At 37.0% G+C, this 26,929-nt stretch overlaps 1 protein-coding gene across 9 annotated transcripts in view; it reads right to left on the bottom strand.

Annotated features, from left to right (window-relative positions):
* The window catches only part of LOC100020089 (galactocerebrosidase-like), a 147,338-nt gene that overhangs the window by 16,284 nt on the left and 104,125 nt on the right, over positions 1 to 26,929 (bottom strand). For 5 of the 9 annotated variants that reach the window (XM_056820509.1, XM_007472684.3, XM_007472683.3 and 2 more), the window contains 3 exons: positions 25,202 to 25,365; positions 20,047 to 20,123; positions 411 to 1,156 (listed from right to left, as the gene is read on the bottom strand). The exons of 1 other annotated variant lie outside the window; for it this stretch is intronic. In XM_056820509.1, the coding sequence (XP_056676487.1) occupies positions 1,016 to 1,156; positions 20,047 to 20,123; positions 25,202 to 25,365 (382 nt within the window). In that variant the 3' untranslated portion in view covers positions 411 to 1,015. Of the gene's footprint in view, positions 1 to 410; positions 1,157 to 20,046; positions 20,124 to 25,201; positions 25,366 to 26,929 lie in introns of those variants that run through there. 3 more of the 9 variants (XM_056820527.1, XM_056820518.1, XM_007472685.3) reach the window with 2 other exon arrangements.

Genomic DNA, 26,929 nt, shown 5'->3' with positions numbered 1-26,929 from the left:
GCACAGCAGATAGAGTGCCAGGTCAAGAGTCAGGAGGAAGTGGGATTAAATCTGGCCTCAGATACTTCCTATCTTTGTGATCCTGGTCAAGTAACTAAAACCTAATTGCCAAGCCTTTATCTTATCATATTGATACTAAGTGAGAAGGTATGGCTTTTAATATATATATGCTTCACTCTTCAAATATAAATTGATTGATGAATTAAAGAGCTATTAAATTGTAGCTAGTTGTGATTACTCAAAAAGTCCTTCAGCAATTTCATTATGTGTGATAAAGCAAGGCACAATTCTTCCCATCTTTCTGTAAGCAAAAATATTAAGAAATTCTCCTAGGGTATTTAAAAAAAACTGCCAAGAAAGAGCTGACTACACCAACAAAGGTAAAATAATTACATAATGAAGATCCCAAATTATCCATTCATTTCTTTATTATTGACTGAAGAAAGTTTAGGAGTTTATTTATTAATAAGGCATTTTAGAATGGTCCCACCTTTGCTTCCATTACCATTTTTTAAATGTTCATATACAATGAAAGGATTAAAATGCTACAGTAATTCATAAAAACACTGCCCTTGAGGCTCTGTTGGGCATTGCATAAAAGTACCTGGAAGAAACAAATGACTCATTGATTAAGACATTATTTTTTTCACTATGAGATGTGAAGCACATGATATGTTAAATAATAGTAAATAAATCTTTAAAGTTCTTTTTACTAGTTACTACAACACAACTAATTGCAAACCAGATAAAAGAACTCAATTCCCTTAACATTAGAACAAAATCTTTGAGAGATCTGAAGGGCAAAAGTGCTAAGAAAAAGAAGCAATATAATACTCTAAAATTAAAGGGAAAATATAAAATTTTAAAAATAGAACATATTTTTAAAAATCAATAAGATATGCAAAAGTATCAAGTTTGAAAATGCAAATTCTTTCAATTTGTTGACTCTAAATCTAAACTCAAAATAGGTATAGAGAGAGAAGTCATTATTTGAATGTTTCAAGAATTATAACTTTTAAATCTGGATACGAAAGTTATCAAACTGTCCAAACTCGAAGCTACGTGTTCCAATTGCTGCCCAACCTTTCTTTGGAAATGAATTTATTGGAGCATTCCAGAGAACTGTATCATTTAGCAAGCCATAAGCAGAAGTCTCCTGTCAAAGGAAAAAAAAAAGAAAGAGAAGAATGTTACTATATATTCATACAATTTTTCCCTCCTTAATGGTATGTAAAATTATTAGTACCCAGCCTAGCTAGTTGAACAAACTATATTTATCATTGAATTTCTAAAAAACAAAATTATAGTTTAACTAAGTTTAATTCAAAGGCAAAAAATAAAAGAAAAATGGGTTTTAGATCATTTAGATCATTTTCTTCATTTAGCACTATGTGTCTGGTACATAGAAGGTGCTTAATAAATCCTAACTGATTGATAAATCTATCTATCTATCTATCTATCTATCTATCTATCTATCTATCTATCTATATATATATGTAAACACATGTTGAAAACTTGCTACAGGCTTTTTAAACTGAACATGAGAAAAATAAAATAATTTCTCATGCCAATAAAACCCGGAGGCTCAATGCAGCACACTGGTGATCTCAGGATCCCAAATGGGACTATAACAACTTTGAGGATTATTTACAACTATACCATTATAGGGAGGTCATCTTAACAGCCATAAGAGAGTGTGCAGACAGTACAGATAAGTGGACAGAATTTGAAAGAATTAAGCAAAATGAGGAAGTCATTTTACATATTCTGCCCTAAATCAAATATAGTCTTGCTTAGGGATAACTCCCAAATTTCATGTACCATATCATCCCCAGAGCTCAGACCAAGTTGAAAGAATAAACAGAGAACTTAAAACTATCATTGGAAAATTATGCACTGATACCCATTTAAAATGGCCTGAAATTCTCCCGCTGGCCCTATTTTATCTTAGAAGCAGGACTAGAGGAGACCTACACTTCTCACCATTTGAAATGCTTTTTGGACATCTACCTATACAGGCTAAGCCTTTCTCCCCTGAATATACATCCTCTATTAGGGGGAGATACTACTATTGCTTCCTATATACAGGAATTACAGCACAAACTGCATGAACTCCACGAATCTTGAGTTGCGGTACAAGCCAGACCACTAGACTTTTCACTTCATGACCTGAATCCTGGAGACGAGGTGTATATTAAGAATTTCCAGCATACTGGAGCAACTTAGCCTTCCTGAAAAGGGCCATTCGAAATATTGTTAACTACTCCAACATCTATAAGGATTGGAGAGAAGGACTCTTGGATTCATTGCTCACATGTAAAGTGAGAATCTTCTGTTGAGACTGATTGACTCTATCCTATCACATACAATGGAGATAATAATCCATAGACAAGTGGATACTATTTTCAGGAACACATTGAATTCCTGATTTCCCCCCTTATTTTTATTATTGCTTTTCTTTTATTTTGATTAGAATATTTGATTTTCCCCCTTTTTCCTATTTCTTGTACTAAAGGTACATGCAATTAATATTTTTTCTGCAGTAATATAAGTTTTATATTATACACACACACACACACACACACACACACACATATATATATATATATATATTTGCTATAATATTAATACAACCCAAAAAACTTTAAACTGTGAGAACCTGCCATTTATTGATAAAATGTTATGGGACTGTGATTAATGTTTGTGTCTGATTCTAGGAAATGTGATAAAAACAAGGAGCATAGATAGATTAACTTCTAAGCCAATACAAAAGGACTTGAACCTATTGTCAGACTCAAGGTTGCGATGCTTGACATACATTAAGTCGTAGGACTTCCTTGTATCTACACTCTTTGTGAAATACTCAGACAATTACCAACATTTGACTATCATCCTGGCTCCCCATATCCCTGAGAATGATAAAAAAATCAGACCAGGGAATGACACTTCCCTATCAAAACAAAATTCTAGTTCTTTTTCTTTCTTATAGTATGGCAACTTCCTGTAGTCTTGGCTGAAAATGGGTAAGTGAAATATTCCAGCATTCTGTCCTACAGACTTGTGGGATTAGAAATTACTTTAATTGGACCCTAATACAAGGGCCTGTTAGAATTTTATTATACTCAAATAAGGGCCTATTTTGAATTTTTTTTCCATTCTCCCAAAAGTTTAACTTTCTTCCATTTTTCTCTCTTCTTTATGTTTTTGTCTTTTGTTTTTTCTTTTTTTGATAATTAACTCATACACCTCCATAACTCAACCATGCATCCTGAGCTGAACTGGATGTTTCTTAACACTCACTTCAGGGGGGTATTGTATTTTAATAAAAATCCAAGATTTTGAAATTTTGTTTGAGAAAAGATCTTCAAGGAAAGAAACTTGCTAACTCCTAAATCCAGAGAATGAACTGTTGCAGAAAGATGCCAGAAAACCTATACTACATCAAGAAGATCCAGAATGAACTTTTGGTGTGGTTGATTGACCTGAAGTTTGAACATTTATTTGAATGTATACTCTTATGCCAAAAGGGGACTATCCCCTAATTGTTTTTTTTGTCAATGTGCCCAACAAACATTGGTTTTGCTGTCTGTCTTTCTTCTATTTCTTTCTTCTATCTAACTATTATAATTTCCTCTTAGAAGGTGAAATTATGTATGCACCTGCAGATAGAAAATTTAGAGGTGCAGGATGATTATGTTTACTGAGTCTCCCAATCATTGTCAGGGGGGATTGTGAACTTTAGATTACTCCACCCTACTTAGTCTAACAAAAACAGGAATGTCTACACCCATTCTTAAGGATTAAGTATTTAGGAGGATGGCCTATGATAGACATGTGCTAGCAAATGACAAATCAGAAACAACTGACAGACACCTGAGCTGTCCTAAGTCAAGTTTAAGCTACCATTGGTAAAGGTGAGATGCAGGAAAGTGATGTAAATCCCTCTATAAATTTCACGTCACTTTCTCTCTCTGGGCTCTTTCTGGGGAGAGGTGGCTCTGGTGGCAGCTTGCTGAGCATTTTGGCATATTGGTATGGTGGCAGCTATTGTCTGGGTTTAGCGGTGAGTTTTCCTTGATACTATACTGGGAGAAGCTTAGTAGCCCAGTTCAGGTGAGGCATCTTCACTGAGCTCTCATGGACTTTAGGCTGATTCTTTTCTCCTTTACCTTCCAAACACTATCCTCTTAGAAAAGCCTCTAATCTTCTTCAAAGAACTCATGGCAGAGGTCTTTGATCTCCCCCTGGCACTGGCCAGGTGGGAAAAATCCTATACCCTCTTTCTCTCTCTCTCTCCTCCTTAATTCCTTCCCTCTATATTAATTAAAATCACCATAAATTTCCAAACTGACTTGGGTATTTTATTTGGGATTTTCTCTGGCAACCAAATTAATTTAGATTAGGTCACAACCCTAAAATTATCCTTAAACACACACACACATACACACACACACACAGACGCACACACATATATAGTATTTGGGTGAAAGAACTACCTGAATCTTGTAACAATTTTTAAAATATAAATGATAGTTAAAACTAGAGTCAATGAATTATAATGCTCTCCACATTCATAGTAAATTAAGAAAAACACTCAAAATCAATTCAAATAAATTCATAATTTCAATGTTATATGCTATCTTATTTTTATATATCCTTTGGCACTTATAATTAAGATATCAATGCCTTCAAGTCACTGTGGACAATTCCATTTCAATTTAAAAGGATCAATGGCACACCTGTAGGCTATTAACTAGCCTTTTAAAAAATTATTTTTTAAATCGTTACCTTACATCTTAGAATCAATACTATGTATTGGTTCTAAGGCAGAAGAGTAGTAAGGGCTGGGCAATGGGGATTAAGTGACTTGTCTAGGGACCCACAGCTAACCCAGGACTGGCTCTAGGGCTGGCTCTCAATCCACTCAGCCACCAAGCTGTCCATTATTAACTAACCTTTTATCACCAAAAATGATTTAAGATTCATTACCATTTGATGTGGGCAGGTAGGTAGAGCAGTGAATAGAGTGCTGGGCCTGAAGTTTGGAATATTCATTTTCCTTTATCCAAATCTGGTCTCACATACTTTCTAGCTGTGATCTGGGCAAGTCATTTAACCCTGTTTGCCTCAGTTTCTTCATCTATAGAATGAACTGGTGGAGGAAATAGCAAACCACCCGAGTATCATTTCCAAAAACCCCCCAAAAGGCAGTCATAAAAAGTGGGACATAACAGAAAATGATAAATATAATGAAAGAGCCTAGAGGAGGGCCATTAATCCAAATATTAAGTTGATAACACTAAAGAAAAGAAAGGCATAATCAATTAACTTCATGGAATATAGAAATTCTGTTAGGAGAGATCTTATGAACTCATCCCTCCCACAATACCTCTAACAAGCTCCCCCCCTTCCTTTAATGAGCTTTCATTTGAAGTCAAACATCCAATGATAAGAAAGTTATTTACTTCCTCAAAGACCAAAATAGCCCATTCCAACTTAAGCTCTAATATGACATTGTCCCTTTCACTGGGTAAAAATGTTTCTTTAACTTCCTTCCACTGTTCCTAACCTGTCCTCTGGAGCCAGCAACATAACCATAATTTTTTCTTTAATAACACTGTTACCTTCAAGAATCTGAGGAGATAAATAAAAAAAATATATCTATCATTTCCCCTACATTTTTCCTCTGAGCACAGTTTCAAGATTGCTATTTTAGTCATCTATCTCTGGATGTATCCAATTAGGGCAATATTTCTTCTCAAAAGTCCTCAAAGGACTCACTTTTGAAAAAGTTAATACTCTCTTTCTATAAGAGGTCCCTGTGGGGGCAGCTGGGTAACTCAGTGGATTGAGAGCCAGGCCTAGAGATGGGAGGTCCTAGCTTCAAATCTGGCCTCAGACACTTCCTAGTTGTGTGACCTTGGGCAAGTCACTTGACCTCCATTGCCTAGCCCTTATCACTCTTCTGCCTTGGAGCCTATACACAGTATTGACTCCAAGATGGAAGGTAAGGGTTAAAAAAAAAAGAGGTCCTTGTGAGGCTGTAATGCTAATATAAGTAAAACACTATGGAATTCATTTTAGCATGAAAGTCTGCATCATCTTTTGAAAATAGCACACAGTCAAAACTTTCATGTCCTGAATTGTATCTTTTTAAAAAATATATATTCATTTTTAGCAGTCTATTAAGTTTTTAAACCAGATTCTATCTTTCTCCAACCTCTCTTCCACTGAGAAAGAAAATATAACAATTATGCATAAGAAATCATGCAAAACATTTCCATATCAGCCATGTCATAAATAAATAAATAATAGAAAAGCAAAAAAATAGACTTCAATTTGCCCTCAGAGTTCATCAGTTCTTTCTGTGGAGGTAGTTGACATGTTTTAATCCTGAGTGCTCTGGAATTGTCTTGGATCATTGTATTGAAGAGAGTAGTCAAGTCATTGACAGTTGGATCATCACTACAACATTCCTGTTACTGTGCACAATGATCTCCAGGTTCTTCTCACTTCATTTTGCAGATATTCATTTAGGTCTTACCACATTTTGGGGAAACATGTCTTGCCATTTCTTATGCCACAATAGAACTCCATCATAATTATATGTCAAAGCTTGTTCAGTCATTCTCGAACTGAGAAGCATCTCCATAATTTCCCATTTTTTTGTCACCACAAAAAGAAATGCTATAAATATTTTTGTACTTATATGTTCTTTTCCTTTGATCTCTTTAGGGCATAAAGAGAGTAGCTGTATTGTTGGATCAGATGCACAGTTTTATGAACTTTAGATATAGTTCTGGATTGTTCTCCAGAATGGTTGGATCAGTTCACCGATTCCAATAACAATAATGTACCTATTTTCCTTTATCTCCTTCAGTACTTATTATTTCTGATAGATGAGAGGTATTACTTTGAGTTGTTTCAGTTTTCCTTTCTATAACCAGGATTGATTTAGAGGACATTTTAATATGACTAGAGATAGATCTGATTTCTTCTGAAAACTGCCTATTTCTGTCCTATGGCCATTTATCAATTCTGGAATCACTTTCATAGTTATAAATTTGACTTAGTTCCTTATTTGATAGAGAAATGAGGTTTTATTAGAGAAATCTGCTGTAAAATTTTTCTGATGTCCCTTCATTGCATATGGTACCTTTTAGCACAGTAGTTTCCCAGGCTATTAAGTTAAAAAATTAGGTCTATTTTTACTGTTGCTTTGTCTAAGATTATGATTGCTACTCCTGTCCATTTTATGGGTTAGCTCATCCCATTCAAATTCAGTTAGGATTACTATGTATTTCCTTCCATCCCATTTTCTTGTGCTTCTTTTTTTAACCTGTCCCTCTCCAAAAGTCTGTTTTGCTTCTGACTATGGTTTCCCTTAATCCATCCTCCCTTTTATCATCCACCTTTCGTATACCCTTCCTTTCCTATTTGTCTAGTGGGTAAGACAGACTTTTATACCCAGATGAGTATATATATACATTTATGTATATGTTTAAGAGTAGCCTATCCAGTAAAACTGAGTATAGAGATTTTGGGGGTGGGAGGAAGGAGGATATTTAATGAAATAGAAGACTCCCAAGAATTCCATATCTGAATTGATGTGAACAGAATGTTTTGCATTCAAAACAGATGTCTCAAGAAAACTATAATACATTAATTTCCCCCCTGAAATGATTATACTTAGTTTTCCTGGGTAGGATATCCTTGATTGTAATCCCTTGCCTTCTAGGATATTAAATTCTTTTTTTTTTTAAACACTTACCTTCCGTCTTGAAGTCAATACTGTGTATTGGCTCCAAGGCAGAAGAGTGGTAAGGGCTAGGCAATGGGGGTCAAGTGACTTGCCCAGGGTCACACAGCTAGGAAGTGGCTGAGACCAGATTTGAACCCAGGACCTTCTATCTCTAGGCCTGGCTCTCAATCCACTGAGCTACCCAGCTGCCCCCTAGGATATTAAATTCTAAGTTCACTGCTCATTTAACATGGAAGCCACTAAACCTCATGTGATCCTGACTGGTTCCATGATATATTTTCTTGCTAGCAATATCTTCTTGACTTGAAATTTGGTTATAATATTTCTGAGAGTTTTCATTTTGGGATCACTTTGAGGAGATAATCAATGGATTCTTTCTATTTCTATTTTACCCTTTGCATCTAAGAAATCACAGTGTTTTTTCTTAATAATTTCATGAAATACGATGGTTAGGGACTTTTCTGATCATAGCTTTCTTAAATTATTGCTCCTTGATCTATTTTTCAGATCAGTTGTTTCTCTGATCTGATATTTAATTTTTTTTTCATTCTTTTAACTTTGTTTCATTGTTTCTCATGTAGTCATTGGCTTCCATTGACCCAATTCAAAATTTTAAAGAATTCATCAGTGAACTTTTGTATCCCTTCCATTTGGCCAATTCTGCTTTTAAAGGAGTTCTTTCATTTAATGATTTTTTTTGGAATTCCTTTTCCATTTGACCTATTTTGCTTTTTATAGATTCCTTTTCTTCAATGAATTCTTGTGACTGTTATCAAGCTGTTAATTATCTTTTCATAATTTTCTTGCACCACTCGCATTTCTTTTCCCAGTTTTTTAATCTATCATTCTTATCTTTCTCTGGAACTTCTCCAAGAATTTTTGCTGTCCTCCAATTAGCATTTTTCTTTGAAGTATTGCTTGTTGGTATTTTCAAACTGTTGGCTTCTTCTAAATTTGTCTTGGTCTTCCCTGCCACTATGGTAGCTTCTTATAGTCATATTCTTTTGCTGTTTTGGTTTTCTCATTTTCCCAACCTATTTCTTGACTGACCTTTATGGTAAAGGGGAAGTGGGGAAACACTGCAAGTTTTCAGGACTTCCAAAGTGTATTATTCCTGGAAGAAGAGTGGTCACTGCTCTCCTGATCTACTCTCTGGTCTTTACCCAGGAAGGGCTTCTGCTCTTCTGTAGCCACAAGTATTTCTGCTGCTCCTCTCTACCCTGGAACTATAACCCAAAACTGATTCTGGGTGGTAGAGTTGCCAATCAGCACCAGCTGCACCTAGGGTCAACAAAGGGCCTTCTATAATCCCTTCCCAATACTTTTTCTGAGCTGAATACTCCCAAAGCTACTGCTGCTTCTGCTACTGTATCAGCTATCTTCTGGGCCACCGCTGGACAGTACTCAGTCAACTTGTCTCAGATCATAACCATGCTTTTATTAACATAGCCCAAGACTATACTGCCTTTTTAGAGTGGGGTGGAAGAAAGGTACTTCATGTCATACTTTGTATTAGACTGATTGGTAGTCCACTAAAGCCCATAGGTATTTTTCATATAAACTGTTTATCCAAGCATATTTTCTCTACCTTGTAATTATAATGAAATTTTGAATGCAAATATAATGATTTATATTTGCCTCTATTAATCTGCATTTTTGAATATACTAAGTCTACTGTCTAAAGTACTAGCTCTCCCTCCTAGATTCATTTCATCTGCAAATTTGGAAGACATGCCATCTATAACTATGCCCAAATCACTACTAACAGTGTTTTAAAAAACTACAGACCTTAAAAGTTGGGTTGTACTTACATTCACACCAACTTAACACTGACACAATAACTATCACTTTGTGGGATGATCATTCAACCAATTCTAAATCCTCCCAACTATATTAGCACCTAATCTTTATCTCTCTAACTTCTTGGAGAAGACACTGGGAGAATGACCAGTGTCTTGCTTAAAATAATGTATATTATAGGTACAGTAGGAGTAGAGTGTTTTTCCTGATCAATATACTAAAGCAGTATCTACATTTTTTTTTGTCAAAAATAGAACTAGGATTAATCTAATATGAGTTTTTCATTGAAGAGTATTGGCTAATAATAACAGCAAATAGAATTATATACCACTGAACAATTGATCTCCATTTGATACTCCCCCAAATTTGTTGAGATAGATGTCAATATTATTATCCCCATTTTGTAGTGAAGAAAGTGAATTTGCCCCAAGGCATACAGCCATTAAATTTCTGAGATAAGATTTGAACTCAGTTCTTTCTGGCTCCAAATCCAGTGTTTTAACCATCATGCTACTTAGTCAAATTACATGATAAATGTAAAGCACTTTGTATCTTCTAAACACTATATAAATGTTAGGGATTAAATACAGTACTATACCATAAAATATAAGTTGTAAACCAATTAATTCCAAAATAAAAACAACTAACATAACACTAAGAACTAAAATTCAAAAGAAACTAGTTATGTTTCTATGCCTACAACTGCAAATACTCATCTGGATTTATGCTCTCATTGACTCAGCTGTGTGCAATGGTGCTAATATAGTTGGGAGGACTTAGAATTGGTTGAATAATCAACTCACAAAGTGATAATGGTGTCAATCACAACTAATTCATGAATGCTTATTTAACTACGTGACTCTTGTCTATTCTTCCCAAAACATTTCTAGAGGAATGGTGAATTTGAGCTACCTATTATCCCTCATTCTCACTATATGACTGGTCCATATATTACTTTAATCATCCATTTATTTACCTGATAACATCCCCTATTGTATCTCTTCTTTCAAGGTCCTTTGGCATAAGATGAGGCCTTTTCAAAACCATTGGAGTCTCTGTATTGCCTTCTTAGTGATACCCAGTTTAAATTCCTTAGAACCTTTGGGTTCTTTGTATATTGATCCCTCCACATCTTCACAGCTGTGTACTCCCAGCATGGATATCCTCTAGGTACAACTGATCTAGTAATTCTTCCAGACACATTTCTGGTCTTTGTTCTCTTATCTTCTCCTTAAGGACATCTGGGAATGTGATGTTAGTATAATGTCTCTATTGTCCTTGATGGTAAAAAAAAATTGGTAACTAAAAAAAATCTGCAGATCTTTTGCATTGTTCTTCTGTTTTCCCTTTTCCACTTATCTTTAAAAGCTCTCAAGATTATTCCCTACTTCCTGCCAACTTTCTTTAAATTGGTTTTACTATATGCTGTTTCTGTTTTATGAGGTGGGAGTACTCATAGTCTTCTGTCATCCTTCTCCATATAAGAGTTTATTTTCTAAAATAGTGTTGTTTTGTCTACAGACTCTCTCCACTGGGCAAGTCAAGTGTTTGGTAATTAAGACACTGTTTAGGCTCTTTTATCTTATGGCTGATATGTCTGATCACAGACTTTAAGTGAGACACAAGACAAGGAGACAAAGCTGGGTTCCAGAACACCAAGCTCAGAGCTTTGAGCTCAGAACGCTCTTTTTTTAGAAATTAATGATTCTGAACTAACCAGTGTTTTTGAACTTAAAATGACTGCCCAGTGCTGGTTGTTCACTGCTATAATTAGCATAAGCTGGAAAATTAAACTCCCAGTTACTTTTACTCAACAAGTAGTTCCTTAATTGTCAGAGGTAGAGAACTCAGTCTGTCTAAGATTAAGACTTGAGTGCCCTCTCAGAGGCAGATAACTCGGAGTCTGTCTAGATAAGGTCCAAGTGCCCCTTCCTTCAACTTCTTTATGCTTAGCATAATAAAACATGTTATTGCTAGCAGTAATATGCCATTACTGATTTGTCTACTCCATGAACCCAAGTGACCTCAGAGCCATATCTGCTACACCTTCTCACTGCTGTTTCTCCAAGGATTGTTTTACTGTCTGTGATTCTTGCCTTTAACAGATGTTACCAGCTTGAATTAAAGCACACTCATTTTGCCATCAGCAGATGAGGTCCTTCTGACTCCAAACTCTCTCTGGTCTCCTTTTTTCTCTTGCCCTTACCTGAGAAAGTCTGGTCTCAGTTCTGCCCCGCTCCCCAGGTGGGCACTTTATATTTGGCACCTGGAACAGGGACTTGGGTGACCTTCAACCATTGTGGATCACATGCATCAAGGAATGAAAAAATCACAGGTAAGGGATTTCTCCCCATCAGGGAGGACATTGGAAGTAAAACATGGGACAATTGGTTTCTCATGACCAGTGGCTCTTTGCTGAGGTCATTAATATGTTAAGTCCTCGAGGGTGCTAAGGTTTCTAAGACTAGCATACAGAGATTTTTTACAACATGTATCTTCTGTGTGCCCCTGGTTTCCTTGAGAAGGTTCTTTGATATTGAGAATTGGGAGAGAGTAGAGAGGTTGCTACAAAGGTGTTACACTTTAGAAGGACCTTCCATAATACCTGTAGATACCTTTTCTCTCTGGGGGTTAATTCATGAATCACTTGATCCAGTGTTCTGTCCCCCGAAATCGAAGCTAAATTCAATCTCATAAATCCAAGTAGGAAAATGAGAAAAAAACCAATATAATAGTTGCTCCCCCAGAGAAGCCTTCTTTAAATCCCACACCCAGTTGTACCTTGGTTTAGCACTTCATCAAGTTACAATTCCCCATTGGGAACAAGACAACAATGCTTGGGAATCCCTTCCCCCCCTCCCCAGCCTGAAGCTCTTTCACCTAATTATCAGGATGAGTTAAAAGAGGAAGCAGCATCTGGAATAAAGTTTATCCCCCTCCCACTCTTGGGATAATCTTCCCCTTCCTTCCATTCCTCCACCTACACAACCTCTGACTCCTCAATTCAAGTAGAGAGGAGTCCCTCCTTCAATCCCTTGTCACCCACCTCTGTTTCTATTCTATTTGAAAGAGACTCTTTGCTGAGGACATTTCTAATATGCTTAAGACTCATAGAGCCAAAGTTTCTCCTCACTTCTCACAGTTTTTAAAGAGATAGTACTTTGAAAAAAGCCAAGAGGATACTTCCCAGTAAACATGGCTACAATCTAGACTCGAATCACTTCCTCTCCCCGGCACCGAGCGAAATAGACTACCTCAAAAGAGCATAAAAATCACCTTTGGAAGAATGGAGGGACTCTCCAGTACCGCACAGAAACGAAGGTACGTGGGGTTTGAACATTTACACACTATAAGAAGGAGGAAAAGCTTACAACAAAAACGTGAACTGAGCCAACCTTACCCCCCCCCACCTCTCCCACCAAACCAGAGTAGGGTATCAGAGCGCTCACTGGGACAGCAAATGAGTGAGGAAGTCTCTGTCTGGGGGGGCACACCAGGGTCCTTGGGATCTAAAGACTACTAGGAAACGACCTCTCAGGGTGATTTCACAGGAGAACCCTGCACACTGGAGAGCACACAGACAGTGGATGCCCTGCAAACTGGGAACAGTGAGGAGTCTCAAGAGTCTGTAAAAACTGCCTAAGGCCAAAGCATTTCCTCTTGTTGTAGTGAGGGGGGGCAAGCCAGACTCCCTGGAAACTGACAGGGAATATCAGAGTTCCACCCCTCAGAGCGGTTTTACAGGAAACTCCTGCCCACAGCGAGAAGAGATCACAGAGCATGGGGGCGGGCTTGCTGAACACAGGGGTGGGTGCGCTGAACACAGGGGCCAACATGCTGAGCACAGGGGCAGGCACACTAAGAAACCTCGGAGGCTGAGAAGAACTAGTCTGAGGCAACCTAAATTCACAGAAAACCCACCCATATCACCCAGACCTCAGACCAAAAAGTAAAGGGGAAGAAAACTACCAAAGAAATGGCTTACATGGCCCAAAATCAAGCCTCCAAGAAGAAAGGGAAAAAAGTGACTTTTGAAAACTTTTATGGTGGGAGTTCCAAAGGAAAAGAAGAGAAAGCGGATGAAATCCAAACAAAATCAAAACATGCCTCCCAAAATGGAAATTACCCACAAGCTCTGGAAGAACTCAAATTGGAGCTTATCCAAAAGATGGAAACCTTTTGGAAAGAAAAATGGGAGAAAGAGATCAGCAGTCTGATAGACAAGACTTCACAATTGGAGAAAGAGCTGGAAGCATCTAATGGTAGACCAAGCTGAAAAGCAAAACCACTCCCTAAAGACCAGAATTAAGCAACTGGAAGACAGCGAGCTTGCAAAACAGAAAGAACAAATAAAGCAAAGCCAAAAAATTAATGAATTAGAAAAAAACATAAAATGTCTCACTGACAAGGTGACAGACCAGGAAAACAGAGGAAGAAGAGACAACTTGAGAATTATTGGTCTGCCCAAAAAACCAGAGATAAACAAAAACCTCAATGCTATACTACAGGAGATTATAGAAGAAAATTGCCCACATGTTCTGGAGCAAGGGGGCAAAATAGAAATAGAAAGGGTACATAGAACACCCTCTATACTAAATCCCCAAAAGAAAACCCCCAGGAATGTAATTGCCAAATTCAAGAGCTTCCAAGAAAAGGAGAAAATCCTACAAGAAGCCAAGAAGAGGAGCTTCAGGTATAGAGGGGCCCCAATAAGGATCACACATGACTTAGCGCCTAACACACTAAGAGACCACAAAGCATGGAACACGATATTTAGAAAGGCAAGAGAGCTGGGTCTCCAACCAAGAATCAACTACCCAGCAAAACTGACTATATACTTCCAGGGGAAAGCATGGGCATTCAACAAAATAGAAGATGTCCAAGTATTTTCTAAGAAAAAGACCAGAACTTAGTGGAAATTTTGATATTCAATCACAGAAAGCAAGAGAAACATGAAAAGGTAAATATGAAAGAAAGGGAAAAGGAGAAAAATCTTATCTTTTTCTTTAAGTCAAACTCTCTTCTATAAGGACTACATTTACATCAAATTATATATATTAATATGTGGGGAAAATGTATTGTGTAACTCTCAAAAATTGTATGCATCATAAGAGTAGTTAGAAGAATCATGCATAGGGTAAGATTGGGGCATTAAGAAGATTTGGTGAAAGGGGGGGCAAAGAAAGAAAAAGGGAGGGGGGAATCGCCGATGATGCTAAGATTTACTTCAAGAAAAGGGGGGGGACTAAATAGAATAATCTTTCCTATATAAAGATACACATGGGAAGGGGTGGGGAAGAACTCTCATACGAGAAGGAGAGGAAGAGAGCATGAAGTGGTATTACTTAAAACTTACTCTCAGTGAAATCAACTCTGAAAGGGGAGAACATCTAGATCCATTGGGATCCTGAATTCTATCTTATCCAACAGGGTAAGAGAGAAAAGAAAATTAAGGAGGGGGAGGGTGGAGGTAATATAAAAAGGGAGGGAAGGAGACGGGTGAGGGGAAGGGAGCATTTAAAAGGAGGGGCTAGAAAGGGAAGCATATCAAGGGAGGGGCCTAGGGGGGTTTACCTAAAGTAAATCACTGTTTCAAAAGGTTATAGCTAAAGAAAAAAGGTCAGAACTAGGGGAAGATATCAAAATGCCAGGGAATCCACAAGTGACAATCATAACTTTGAATGTGAATGGGATGAACTCACCCATAAAATGTAGACAAATAGCAGATTGCATTTGAACCCAAAACTCTACCATATGTGGTTTTCAAAAAACACATATGAGGCGGGTTGATACTCACAAGGTTAAAATTAAAGGATGGAGTAAGTATGGACCTTCACAGATGTCTAGCAAGAGTTTAGTTAACGGAGAATTAAGCTGCACTGTTGATCGGTGCTTTGTGTAAATACATCTTAACATTTAGGTGAGAGGGGCCTTAAGAAGGACAGTCAGTAGTAGGAAAGCAATTCTATACATGAGTTAAGCATACTTGTTGCATTGTCTCTGCAGATTCTATTTTTGTTTACAATATTAAAATGTATGTTAGCAAAAATGGGTGGATTTTCAAATAAAATGCAGCTTCCACAAAACTTTTGTTACAGTAAAACAAAAAAAAAAATTGCCTAGACTAACAGAAGAAGAAAAAGATATCTTAAATAATCCCATATCAGAAAAAGAAATCCAACAGGTCATCAAAGAACTTCCTAAGAAAAAATTCCCAGGACCTGATGGATTCACAAGTGAATTCTATCAAACATTCAAAGAACAGTTAATCCCAAATACTATAAAAACTATTTGACGTAATAAGCAAAGAGGGAGTTATACCTAATTCCTTTTACGATACAAACATGGTACCGATTCCAAAGCCAGGCAGGCCAAAAACAGAGAAAGAAAATTATAGACCAATCTCCCTAATGAATATAGATGCAAAAATCTTAAATAGAAAAGATTCCAGCAAGTGATCAGAAGAGTCATTCACCAAGATCAAGTAGGATTTATACAAGGGATGCAGGGATGGTTCAATATCAGGAAAACCATCCACAAAATTGACCACATCAACAAGCAAACCAACAAAAATCACATGATTATTTCAATAGATGCAGAAAAAGCCTTTGATAAAATAGAACACCCATTCCTATTAAAAACACTAGAAAGCATAGGAATAGAAGGGTCGTTCCTAAAAATAATAAACAGTATATATCTAAAACCATCAACTAATATCATCTGCAATGGGGATAAACTAGATGCATTTCCAATAAGATCAGGAGTAAAACAAGGATGCCCATTATCACCTCTATTATTTGGCATTGTACTAGAACCAAGTTGTTGATTATTTCAATTAGCTTTTTGGTTGAATCTCTAGGATTCTTTAAGTAGACCATCATGTCATCTGCAAAGAGTGATAACTTAGTCTCCTCCTTGCCTATTTTAATGCCTTCAATTTCGTTTTCTTCTCTAATTGCTACTGCTAGTGTTTCTAGTAATGAATGCTGGAGGGGATGTGGCAAAGTAGGGACATTAATTCACTGCTGGTGGGGTTGTGAATTGATTCAACCATTTTGGAGGGCAATTTGGAACTATGCCCAAAGGGCGATAAAAGACTGGTTGTCCTATGATCCAGCCATAGCACTGCTGGGCTTGTACCCCAAAGAGATAATAAGGAAAAAAACTTGTATAAGAATATTCATTGCAGTGCTCTTTGTGGTGGCCAAAAATTGGAAAACGAGGGGATGCACATCAATTGGGGAATGGCTGAACAATTTGTGGTATATGTTGGTGATGGAATACTATTGTGCTCAAAGGAATAATAAAGTGGAGGAATTCCATGGAGACTGGAACAACCTCTAGGAAGTGATGCAGTGCGAGAGGAGCAGAACCAGGAGAACATTGTACACAGAGACTAATACACTGTGGTACAATCGAAGGTAATGGACTTCTCCATTAGTGTCAATGCAATTTCCCTGAACAATCTGCAGGGATCTAGGAGAGAAAATACTATCCACAAGCAGAGGACAAATTGTGGAAGTAAAAACACTGAGGAAAACCAACTGCTAGACTACAGGGGTTGAGGGGATATGACTGAGGAGAGACTCTAAATGAACACTCTGGTGCAAACACCAACAACATGGAAATGGGTTCGAATCAAGAACACTTGTGATACCCAGTGGAATCGCACTTTGGCTATGGGATAGGTGGGGGATGGGGGGGAGAAAATGATCTTTGTCTCCAATGAATAATGCTCGGAAATGACCAAATAAAATAATGTTTAAAAAAAAAAGAAAAAAAGCAAGATGGATTTTTCCGGTGACGTTTTTAGACTGATAAGACAGAAGAAGAATTATATTTTACCATAATATTAGATTAATTATCAGGATTCTGAATCTATATTTAATATTTATTTCATTTGTCTTTATGTTGTGTCTCATTATAGGTCTTATCTAAGTATCTTCCTAATTGGGCATTCACAAAATATGCCTCTGAGTCCTCCACGGAGGGAGGTAATTAATTCTGACCTCTAAACTTGACAGAGTGTTCCATAAGTTATTTTCTTTTTTCCTTGTCTTGGAAGAGCCCTCAGAGAAAAGGAAAAAGATTAGTATGGAACACACATAGGGAAATTTTTTTCCTATAATTTGACTATTCACTTGATTTTAATATTAAAGATTTATATATGTAACTTTGGAAAATTGTTAATGAGTCTGACAATGTACTATGATACAATGTAATTTTATGGTGTTAATTACGTATCAGTTAAAGGTGATATGTTAGCTAAATTTAATTCTGCACTATACCGGTAGCTAGAGTATTGTTTATTATCATTAGGACTGATAAGGTATAATGATTTCAGTAAATTTGAGAACTATTTGAATGTAATTAATAGCCGGCTTGACCCTAAGAGGGAATTTTTATTTTATAAAGGCAAAAGGCTGAACTGGCTATTTAGTAAACATCAGATCTATACCTATAAAATTCAGTCAAGAAAAGGTTGCAGTGTATTGTGGAAAACTTTCTCTAAGATTTAAATTTTCGATTTTAAATGAGATGTTCTTTTATTACAAGTACTGCTAAAAATAGTAATAAGTGATTACATGTAAGCATTAGGATTTTAGGAGCTTAAATTTGGTAGAATGTAATACTGGGTGAACACAAAATTTGGATGAATTTGTACTGTGAAGAAAATTAAATTTTTATGCAAATTGTGTAAGTGTATAACACAATTTTCAAGGGAAATTTGACCAGTCCAAAAATCAAATAGGGCTCGGTATTAGGTTATTAAATATAGGTAATTAATTGTAGTCACCTCTCCTCTATTTATAGTAAAGAGGAGGAGCCAGATGAGGTGAGAGAAATAGTAAATGGAAAAAAGTATGAAGAATGGTAGTTCAGAATATGAAAGAAATATTTAATCAGTTATGAAGAAATGTTTTGAGTTATAAAGAAGCAAGACTAGAGGTTTTCTTCTGCCTTGACCAGAGGTCTGAAAGGTAAATTGGAATATTAAGAAAACATTGTTAAAGGACTTAAATCAAATTAATTAATCAAATTAAATCAAATTAAACAATCCTCCATTTGTACAGCCACTCACCTGGGACTTTCCTGTGCCTTGCCCTTCCCTGTATTATTAGAGTCTTTATGGCATCTTATGGGCAACTCTGAATCACCTCTCATCACCTTACATAACAACTTCAACAATTAAGGAAAAGGGAAACTTGATAAAAAAAATCATTTAACTGTAATGAATAGTATTTTCCCTATTGTAGTATATATCAGAGATAATAGCTTGCTTTTGATTGCTTTAGATTCAAATTAAATATTTGGTAATATTCATTTTGATTTTATATATTCATATTTATTATCAGTCATTTGTTTAATTGCATACTTATTATCAGTTATTTGTTAAAATTGCTAGTACTATTCCCTCTTACTAAAATTGTGCTCTCCACTGCTCACCAGCTTCATTCTACAGTGTGCAGACTAAAAACTGCATTATTAAAAGAAATGAAGGAGGAGATATCAGAGGTAGAGAACTCAGTCTGTCTAAGATTAAGACTTGAGTGCCCTCTCAGAGGCAGATAACTCGGAGTCTGTCTAGATAAGGTCCGAGTGCCCCTTCCTTCACCTTCTTTATGCTTAGCATAATAAAATATGCTATTGCTGGCAATAACGTGTTATTATTGATTTGACTGTTCCATGAACCCAGGTGACCTCAGAGCCATATCTGCTACACCTTCTTGCTGATGCTTCTCCAAGGATTGTTTTACTGTCTGTGGTCCTTGCCTTTAACAGATGTTACCAGCTTGAATGAAAGTACACTCATTTTGCCATCAGCAGATGAGGTCCTTCTGACTCCAAACTCTCTCTGGTCTCCTTTTTTCTCTCACCTTTACTGAGAAACTCTGGTCTCGGTTCTGCCCCCCAGGGGGGCACTTTACACTTAATATCTGAAAAAAAGTCCACTAAAAAGTAACATCAACAGTAAAATTATTTACCTATAAACCAGAAGCTATTCTCTGCCATCCTGGGGACAGGATTTGTAAATGTAGAGTACCCAACTGGTACCAACCTAAACAGGCAACTTATCCTGTTTCCTTTTCTTTGTGGCAATGTTACTCTCCACTGGCAAAAATAAGTCATGTATCAAAGTAACATAAGCGGTACTACTGGCAATTAGGTGGCACAGTGGATGAAGCCCTGGAATCAAGAAGATCTGAGTTCAAGTCCAGCTTCATTTCAAATACTAGTTGTGTGACCCTGGGCAAGTCATTTGATCTGTTTGTCTCAATTTCCTCTTCTGTAAAATGGGGATTAAAAATAGCATATGCCTGCCTGGGTTGTTGTGAGGATCCAATGAGATTATAACTGTAAAGAGCTTAGCAATAGTGCCTAGCACATGGTAGATGCTGTATAAACATTAACTATCATTATTATTGTTGTTAGTACTATAAAAGAGCACTTTGGCTATGAGAATGTTGAATGGTATTACTTACACTAATAATCAGAGTGATAGTGTACCATTGTTCAGCTGTGACGTTAGCAATTCCTTTCTCTATTACTCTCACACTTGCTGCAAAAGAAACAGAACATAGAGATTTATTTTTTTAACCTAAATCAAAGAAACAATAGTCAAGGTGGGAGCTTAAGAAGACATTTAATCCTTGCCTTTTGAAAAATGATCCTTTATGAAATTATTATCTAGCTTCATTTATAGATTTTTAATTTAATTAATATAAATATGAACAAATATTTCAAACACCTTCAAGCTACTGACACTCTAGTGGGGAAAATAATCAAATTTACCCATTCATTCAAGAAATATGTATTAAGAACCAACTCAATATCAAATACTGCATTAGGTATGCAAGAAGAATCAGAAAATCTCTTTAAGTGTTTGAGAAGCAATATGAATGGACATGAAGTATATGGAAAGCATATTATGTGGGGTTTTAATACTTTTAAAGATATTTATCAACTTCATTAGAACTCTCATTTTTCAGAGGTGTAATAATATATATATTAATCAATTATCTTTATTTCCTTTATGATTACTGTCAATTCAAGTTTTTCAAATATGATTTTCCATTATTTTACTTAATTAGGTGAGTAAACATTGTTTTTATTAATCTGGTTCTCCCTTGTCAAAGTAGGTTTCATTTGTCAACTTTCTTTTAACAAATACCAAATTATTTCCTGGCTGCTGCTTGATAATATAATTTGTGGTGTAGATATACTAATGCCCCCTTTATTTCTATCTTTTATCTATTATTTCTCTTGATTCTCTATCTTTTTCCTTCCTCCCAAATGAATGCTATTTTCATTTTATCTAAGTCTATAAAGCATTCCTTTAGTAATTTTAAAATTTCATTATAATGTTGTTTGTTTGTTTTTTTGGTAAATTAAATTTGAGGCATTCTAATTGTTCATTGCTTACCATCTGAGAGAGCAAAGAGAGGAAGGAGAGAATATGGAACTGAAAATGGTAGAAAACAAATGTCAAAAACTGTCTTTACATGTAACTTCAGAAAAACAAAACATTATTGAAGAAGGAAAGAGAAGAATGAATTATTAGAATACAATAGAGGGAATGACCGATTTACAAAGAATCTGGGCATGAAAGGACTTTGGAAAGTAGCCTGGGACACACATGGAACCATATAGGCTCCAATTCTGGAATAGGAGGAACACTTAAAATGGGAAACAGATTCTGTGGGACTCCCTTGATCTCTGGACACTGAGGATTGCAGAAACTTAGTTCCTGTGGCCATTTTGAATCAGGTTTTTAGGAGGTAGCTGAAGTTCTTGAGCAATTTTAGAGTTTCCTGATAATCAGAAAAACTTCTGTGACCCTGAAACCTGTGACACCATTTCTCATATGGATCATCCATTGTGTGTGAGCAGCAAGGGCCTGAACTGTCTAGCCTAAAATCAAGCCAGACCACCAGACCTCTATCTGACAAACTAGCCTCTATCTGACAAACTGTACTATGTTCCTGTTTTAATAGTGGACCAGCAAGTCAGGAATAGATAGCAGACATTACTTTAGGCAGATAGAGAGCGTAGTGAGCATAGACCAACTTTGTTATGGCTGAGGCAGGTCAGGCTGGGGGGGAAAGATAAGACCTTATTAAAGATAGGAACTCTGTCTCCCTGGTCCACTTACACTTGATGTGTTTTATGAAATAAACCAAGTTCTTTGTTTATATCATCATGACAGAGCACTCAGACCGTGTGGTCATCATCCGACAAGAACTAAGGCCAACAATTGGGCTTCAGTTTATGGTCAACTACTGTTGAGTTAAACACTGCTCCAATTCTCAAAGTCAAACCTACTGACTTTTATCAGGTCTTCCATTCACTTATTTCAGTATCAAATAACAAAAAAATTGGTGGAGTAGATGGGTTCTTTCAGGTAATCTTTTATGGATTCTCTCAATCTGTCTTTATAAGTAGCAGCAGCAATAACAGCAGTATTCTTCCAGCACCTCTTCCAGGGTTTCTTTTGCTTGTTTTTCCTTTCTAAAAGTCCTGTATGTCTTATATTAACTCCACATTCAATTTCCAAGTTTAATATTCACGTTTTTCGCCACTGTCATATATCCTTCCAATCTTATTTGGTGTTTTAAAATTTTTTACATAACTTTTTCTTCTGCCTTTCTAGTCTTACATTATAATTATTTTCTCTCTCTTTTTTAGAAATCTCACTGTTTTCTGAAAAAATTGAAAAATATCTTCTGTTCTAAAGTCTTTATTATTTAGACAATGATTTCTGAGCTTATTTTTTTGATATTTTCATTTTATTTGGTCTGGTTTACAGGCTTCAAACAGCCCAACGAGTATAATCCCAAAGGAATTATGGGATTATGATGAAGGAATTAATTCCAATAGAGATAAAAATCACAGTAGTTATAAGGATCACAAGGCCATACTGGGCCATTATTTAGCCAGAACCAGGACACTGGGGGAGCAGTAAAGGGGTGTGATTGTAGTTTTTGACTACATATGATCTCTGCCCAATACACCTTTTGCTTTAACATTTCAAAGGATGCTTGATTTCATTAAAGTGAACATTTTCCTAAAATAGTGTAAATAACAATTTAAACATAACTTCTCAACCTATGAAACTAGCAAATTACCTAAAACATAGGTGATTTTTAAAAAACATTTTTACTGACTCAAGTCACACTTGGTGACTATGCAACAAATGTCTATGTCCTAGAAGTGGATTTCTAAACCCTAAAGGGGATCAACCTAATGAATCAGAGGCCTTCATCCTTATTCCTTAGTATTCTTAGCTATTATTAGTAATTACCTATTTTAATACTACTACTACTAAGTAATAATAGTAGAGTAGTGAGACCTTATATAATATGAATTAAACAAATACAAATTCAGGTATACCCAATTAGCAAATTAAAAAATAAATTCAAAAAATGTGCAAAATAAAAAATTTTCATTGTACTAAATCAATGCTATTTTCCTATGAGAGGGAAAATTATATTCTGCCCACTAACTCTCACACATCATGACTCCGGAGCCAGCTGTGGCTTTCCATTTTTCCTGGTCCTCCCAGGGGGGCAGTCCAGGGCCCATTGCAGGGGACATGGCCCTACCTGCTCTTTTGCAATCTCTTAACTCTGTTGTTGCCTTTTCCCAGCTCCCATTCTGTCCTCATGAGCCAAGACACTCAGTGATTTCCTTCATACAGTCCTTGCCTTGGTTTCAAGTTAAGGCTCACACCAGGCATTCAGGTAGTCAAGAGGAGATGATGTCACTTGTGCAACCCCAACAAGGGGGAAGGGTCAGCTTTTTTCCCATGTTCCCAAGTGGCATAAAGTCTCAGCACTTTACCCAATCCTGCTCATTTTCCTGCTGAGAAGTGTCAGTAGGACACTATATTGCTTTGCATTAGATATTAGCACCCACATTTGTTTTTTGCCTGGAGTTCACCCATGTCATGTAGTAATGTAGTCATGTCCACGTTGGAGCATTGTTTCTCCTTATTTCATCTACATGATCTAGTTATTAACAATGGCCCCAAAGAACAAGAGTAGTGATGTGGAGAGCTCTGATAAGCCTAAGAAGAGCCGTAAAAATGCGCATTCATATAAAAAACTGATTAGATGATGGCCTTGTATTATGTGTGACTTTTAACTTACATGGTGTCTTGGAAAATATCAGCCATGTAAAATGAAGTCTTTATAAATAGCAGCAGTAGCAGCAGTAGCAGTAGTAGCAGCAGCAATAGCAGTAGTAGCAGCAGCAACAGAAGCAGCAGTAGCAGCAGCAGCAGTAGTAGCAGCAGCAGCAGCAGTAGCAGCAATAGCAGTAGTACTAGAAGTAGCAGCAGTAGTACTAGAAGTATCAGCAGCAGCAGAAGCAGCAGTAGCAGTAGCAATAGTAGCAGTAGTAGTAGCAGCAGCAGTAAGCAGTGTACAACGTCCCAGCTCAGACAACACTGATGCTGTCATTAACTGTTGCTCTTGCTATCAATGACCAACTTTGAAGGGAATGTGTCATTTTAGAGCACAAGAGGTCAGGGAGTACATGAGAGGTGCCCAGGACAGCCACTGCAAAGGTGAGGAGGTGGGAGAATGGGCACTGTAAAGGAGGAGCTGCAAAGTCGGTCAGTGTAGACTGTAGAGGTCTGGAGGAGTACACATATGAAAAAGAGGAGGCAGCAAACACTCACTAAACATCTGCCATGGGCCAGGCACTACACTAAGTTCTGGGGATACAAAGACCAGAAAAGGAAAGAAACGATCTCTGCTCTCCAGGAGTTTTCATCCTAGCAACCAGGAGGTAAAGGCTTTTTTTAGTTTCACCTTCCATCTTGGAATTCATGCTGTGTATCTGTTCCCAAGCAGAACAGTGGTAAGGGCTAAGGCAATGGGGGTCAAGTGACTTGTCCAGGGTCACACAGCCAGGCAGTGTAGACTATTGAATGACTAGCTCATTTAGTACAGATCCACAGAAGACAAATAGCCATTCAAAAGTTTAACAACATTTATCAAGCTCAATTAGTTGCTGTCCTGAGCTACAAACAATCCCACTCCTGGTTATTCATTGCTATTCTTCCCCTTTCTTGGAATATTCCTCAATGCTCTAATTTTCCCAGCCTAGTAAAGTTCCCTCTCTAGTCACACCTCCTCCATGAAGTTTTATATAACTACTTAATTCCTCAATGGTTCTTCTATTTGCTGAACATCTAGACTGCTGTCTATATTAATGAAACACAACCTTTTCACCTTTTAATGTGTGTTCCTCTTTTCTGCCTAACCAAATTTTAGAAGAATCATTTCCATACCTTCCCACCACAGCTAGTACACAGTAAGCGCTTAGGAATACAATACAGAGTCAATAAACAGGGCAGCTTAGTGGAGCAGTGGGTAGAGTGCTGGGTCAGGAGTCACCAAAACCTAAGTTCAAATCTGCCCTCAGACATTTACCCTGGCTAAGTCACAGAGCCCTGTTTACCTCAGTTTCCTCAGCTGTAAAATGTGCTAAGGAAGGAAGCAGTGAAAAACCCCATTATCTTTGCCAAGAAAAGCCCAGATGGGGTCAGACAGTCTCAGATATGACTGAAACAATTGAACAGCAACAGGAGTCAACAGTTATTCATCAACTCACACATAAATATTTACTTACCAAGATCACTTGTAACTTCATATGTCCCATTTGCCAAAATCCAGAAGAAAACTCCTTGGGCACTTCGAATGGATGACCCAGCCTGATTTACTCTTGCAGCAATGAATATGCCACCTGTCACCGGTGTCTCAATGTAAACATCACAAGTTATTTTTATATCCTTCCTAAATAACAAAATTGTTCATTAGTTCCAACCAGTTACATTTTTCTAAATATAAATTAAAGGTATTAATTAAGCACTTGATTTTGTACTTATATTTAATTGAACTGATATTTTCTAGTAGTTAATACCATCTACTAGTTAATTGCACTACTAATAGTAATAGTAAACACTATTAATGATATAGAACTTTAAGAATTACAAAATGCTTTGTATATACATATATATGATTATCTTATTTCCCCCTGACAGCAACTGTGAGATTTGTTATTTGATTACTTTGATTTTATAGGCAAGGGAAATTGAGGCAGACAAAGGCTAAGTGATTCGTCCAAGGTCCCAGAGCCTTGTGATGAGGCTTAAAGCAGGATTTGGCCTAAAGTATTCCTGACCTGAGGTCTCTGTTCCCTCTGAACTCCTGCCTTAAGCTAGCAGGAATCCCCTCTTCTTAGTTTTGGTAATGTCTTCCATGAATTAAGTCAAATAAACCCATTGCTTCTGTTATATATATATACCTGGAGAGAAGCATTTTCCTCTCAACTAACAAGGCTTAAGTATCCAGAAGGAGGACAGCTTGATGACTCCTCCATGAAGTGCTTCTCTGAAGCCTCACTGTGAGAAGGAGATGACGCATTCTCAAAAACAATGGCAGGAGCTCATACACTCTACTGAGTTCTATCTACCATTCTGGAAAGACTAGGAGTACGTAGGTCCTGGCAAAACCAAGAGACTGATCATCAATAAAGAAATCTTTGGTCAGAGAATCCCCTGAAACAGAGCTTGGATTGGCAGCTAATTCAGACAGCCCTCAGAGCCTACATGGCTGGCTATGAGGCACAGTAGGTAGAAGGCTGGGTCTGGGGTCAGGAAGACTAGGGTTCCAATGTAGTCTCAGATACTCTCCATGAGACTCTGGGAAAGTAATTTTGCTGCTGTTTTGCCTCAGTTTCCTCAACTGTAAAATGGAAGTAATAATATCAACCTTGCAGGGTTATTGTGACAATCAAATGAGATAATAATTGTAAAGCACTGAACGCAGTGCCTGGTACATAGTAGGCACTGCATAAATGCTGAGTGGCTTCCTTTCTCCTCCCTCTGAGTAGGGGAGAGGTGATCAGCTCATGATTTGGTAGGTGTAATTTTACCCCTTGGTATAATGGAAATGCCTAAACACTGCCTGCCTTCAAGGCTGCTCCCCATGGCAGAGCCCCTTAACTCGTCTAATTTTGATTTTTGCCCTTTTGAGATGCTTTGTAGTGAGGAGGTTGTAAGGAGAGTCTTACTGTTCCTGCTACTCTGTAACTCTGTGGTCATCTTGGCTTCGCCATCCATCTCATTTTTCTATTTCAATAAGATCTTACTTTTTTTTTTCTGTTTCACATATCACAATCCATAATAAGCACTTATTAGGAAATTTAATAGATAATGGATGAAATAGAAGAGAGCACAGTTCACTCTTCCACAATCATAATTCACCTGTAGTGCTAATGAAAGCAAACACACACACACACACACACACACACACACACACATATGACAATAAACTAAGCAAATTTGATACTCAAGAT

Source organism: Monodelphis domestica, chromosome 1 (assembly GCF_027887165.1).
Source record: "Monodelphis domestica isolate mMonDom1 chromosome 1, mMonDom1.pri, whole genome shotgun sequence".
In the NCBI taxonomy this organism is placed as follows: domain Eukaryota; kingdom Metazoa; phylum Chordata; class Mammalia; order Didelphimorphia; family Didelphidae; genus Monodelphis; species Monodelphis domestica.
The sequence above is the reverse complement of the archived record's forward strand: the minus strand, read 5'-3'. Positions and strand labels throughout refer to the sequence as shown.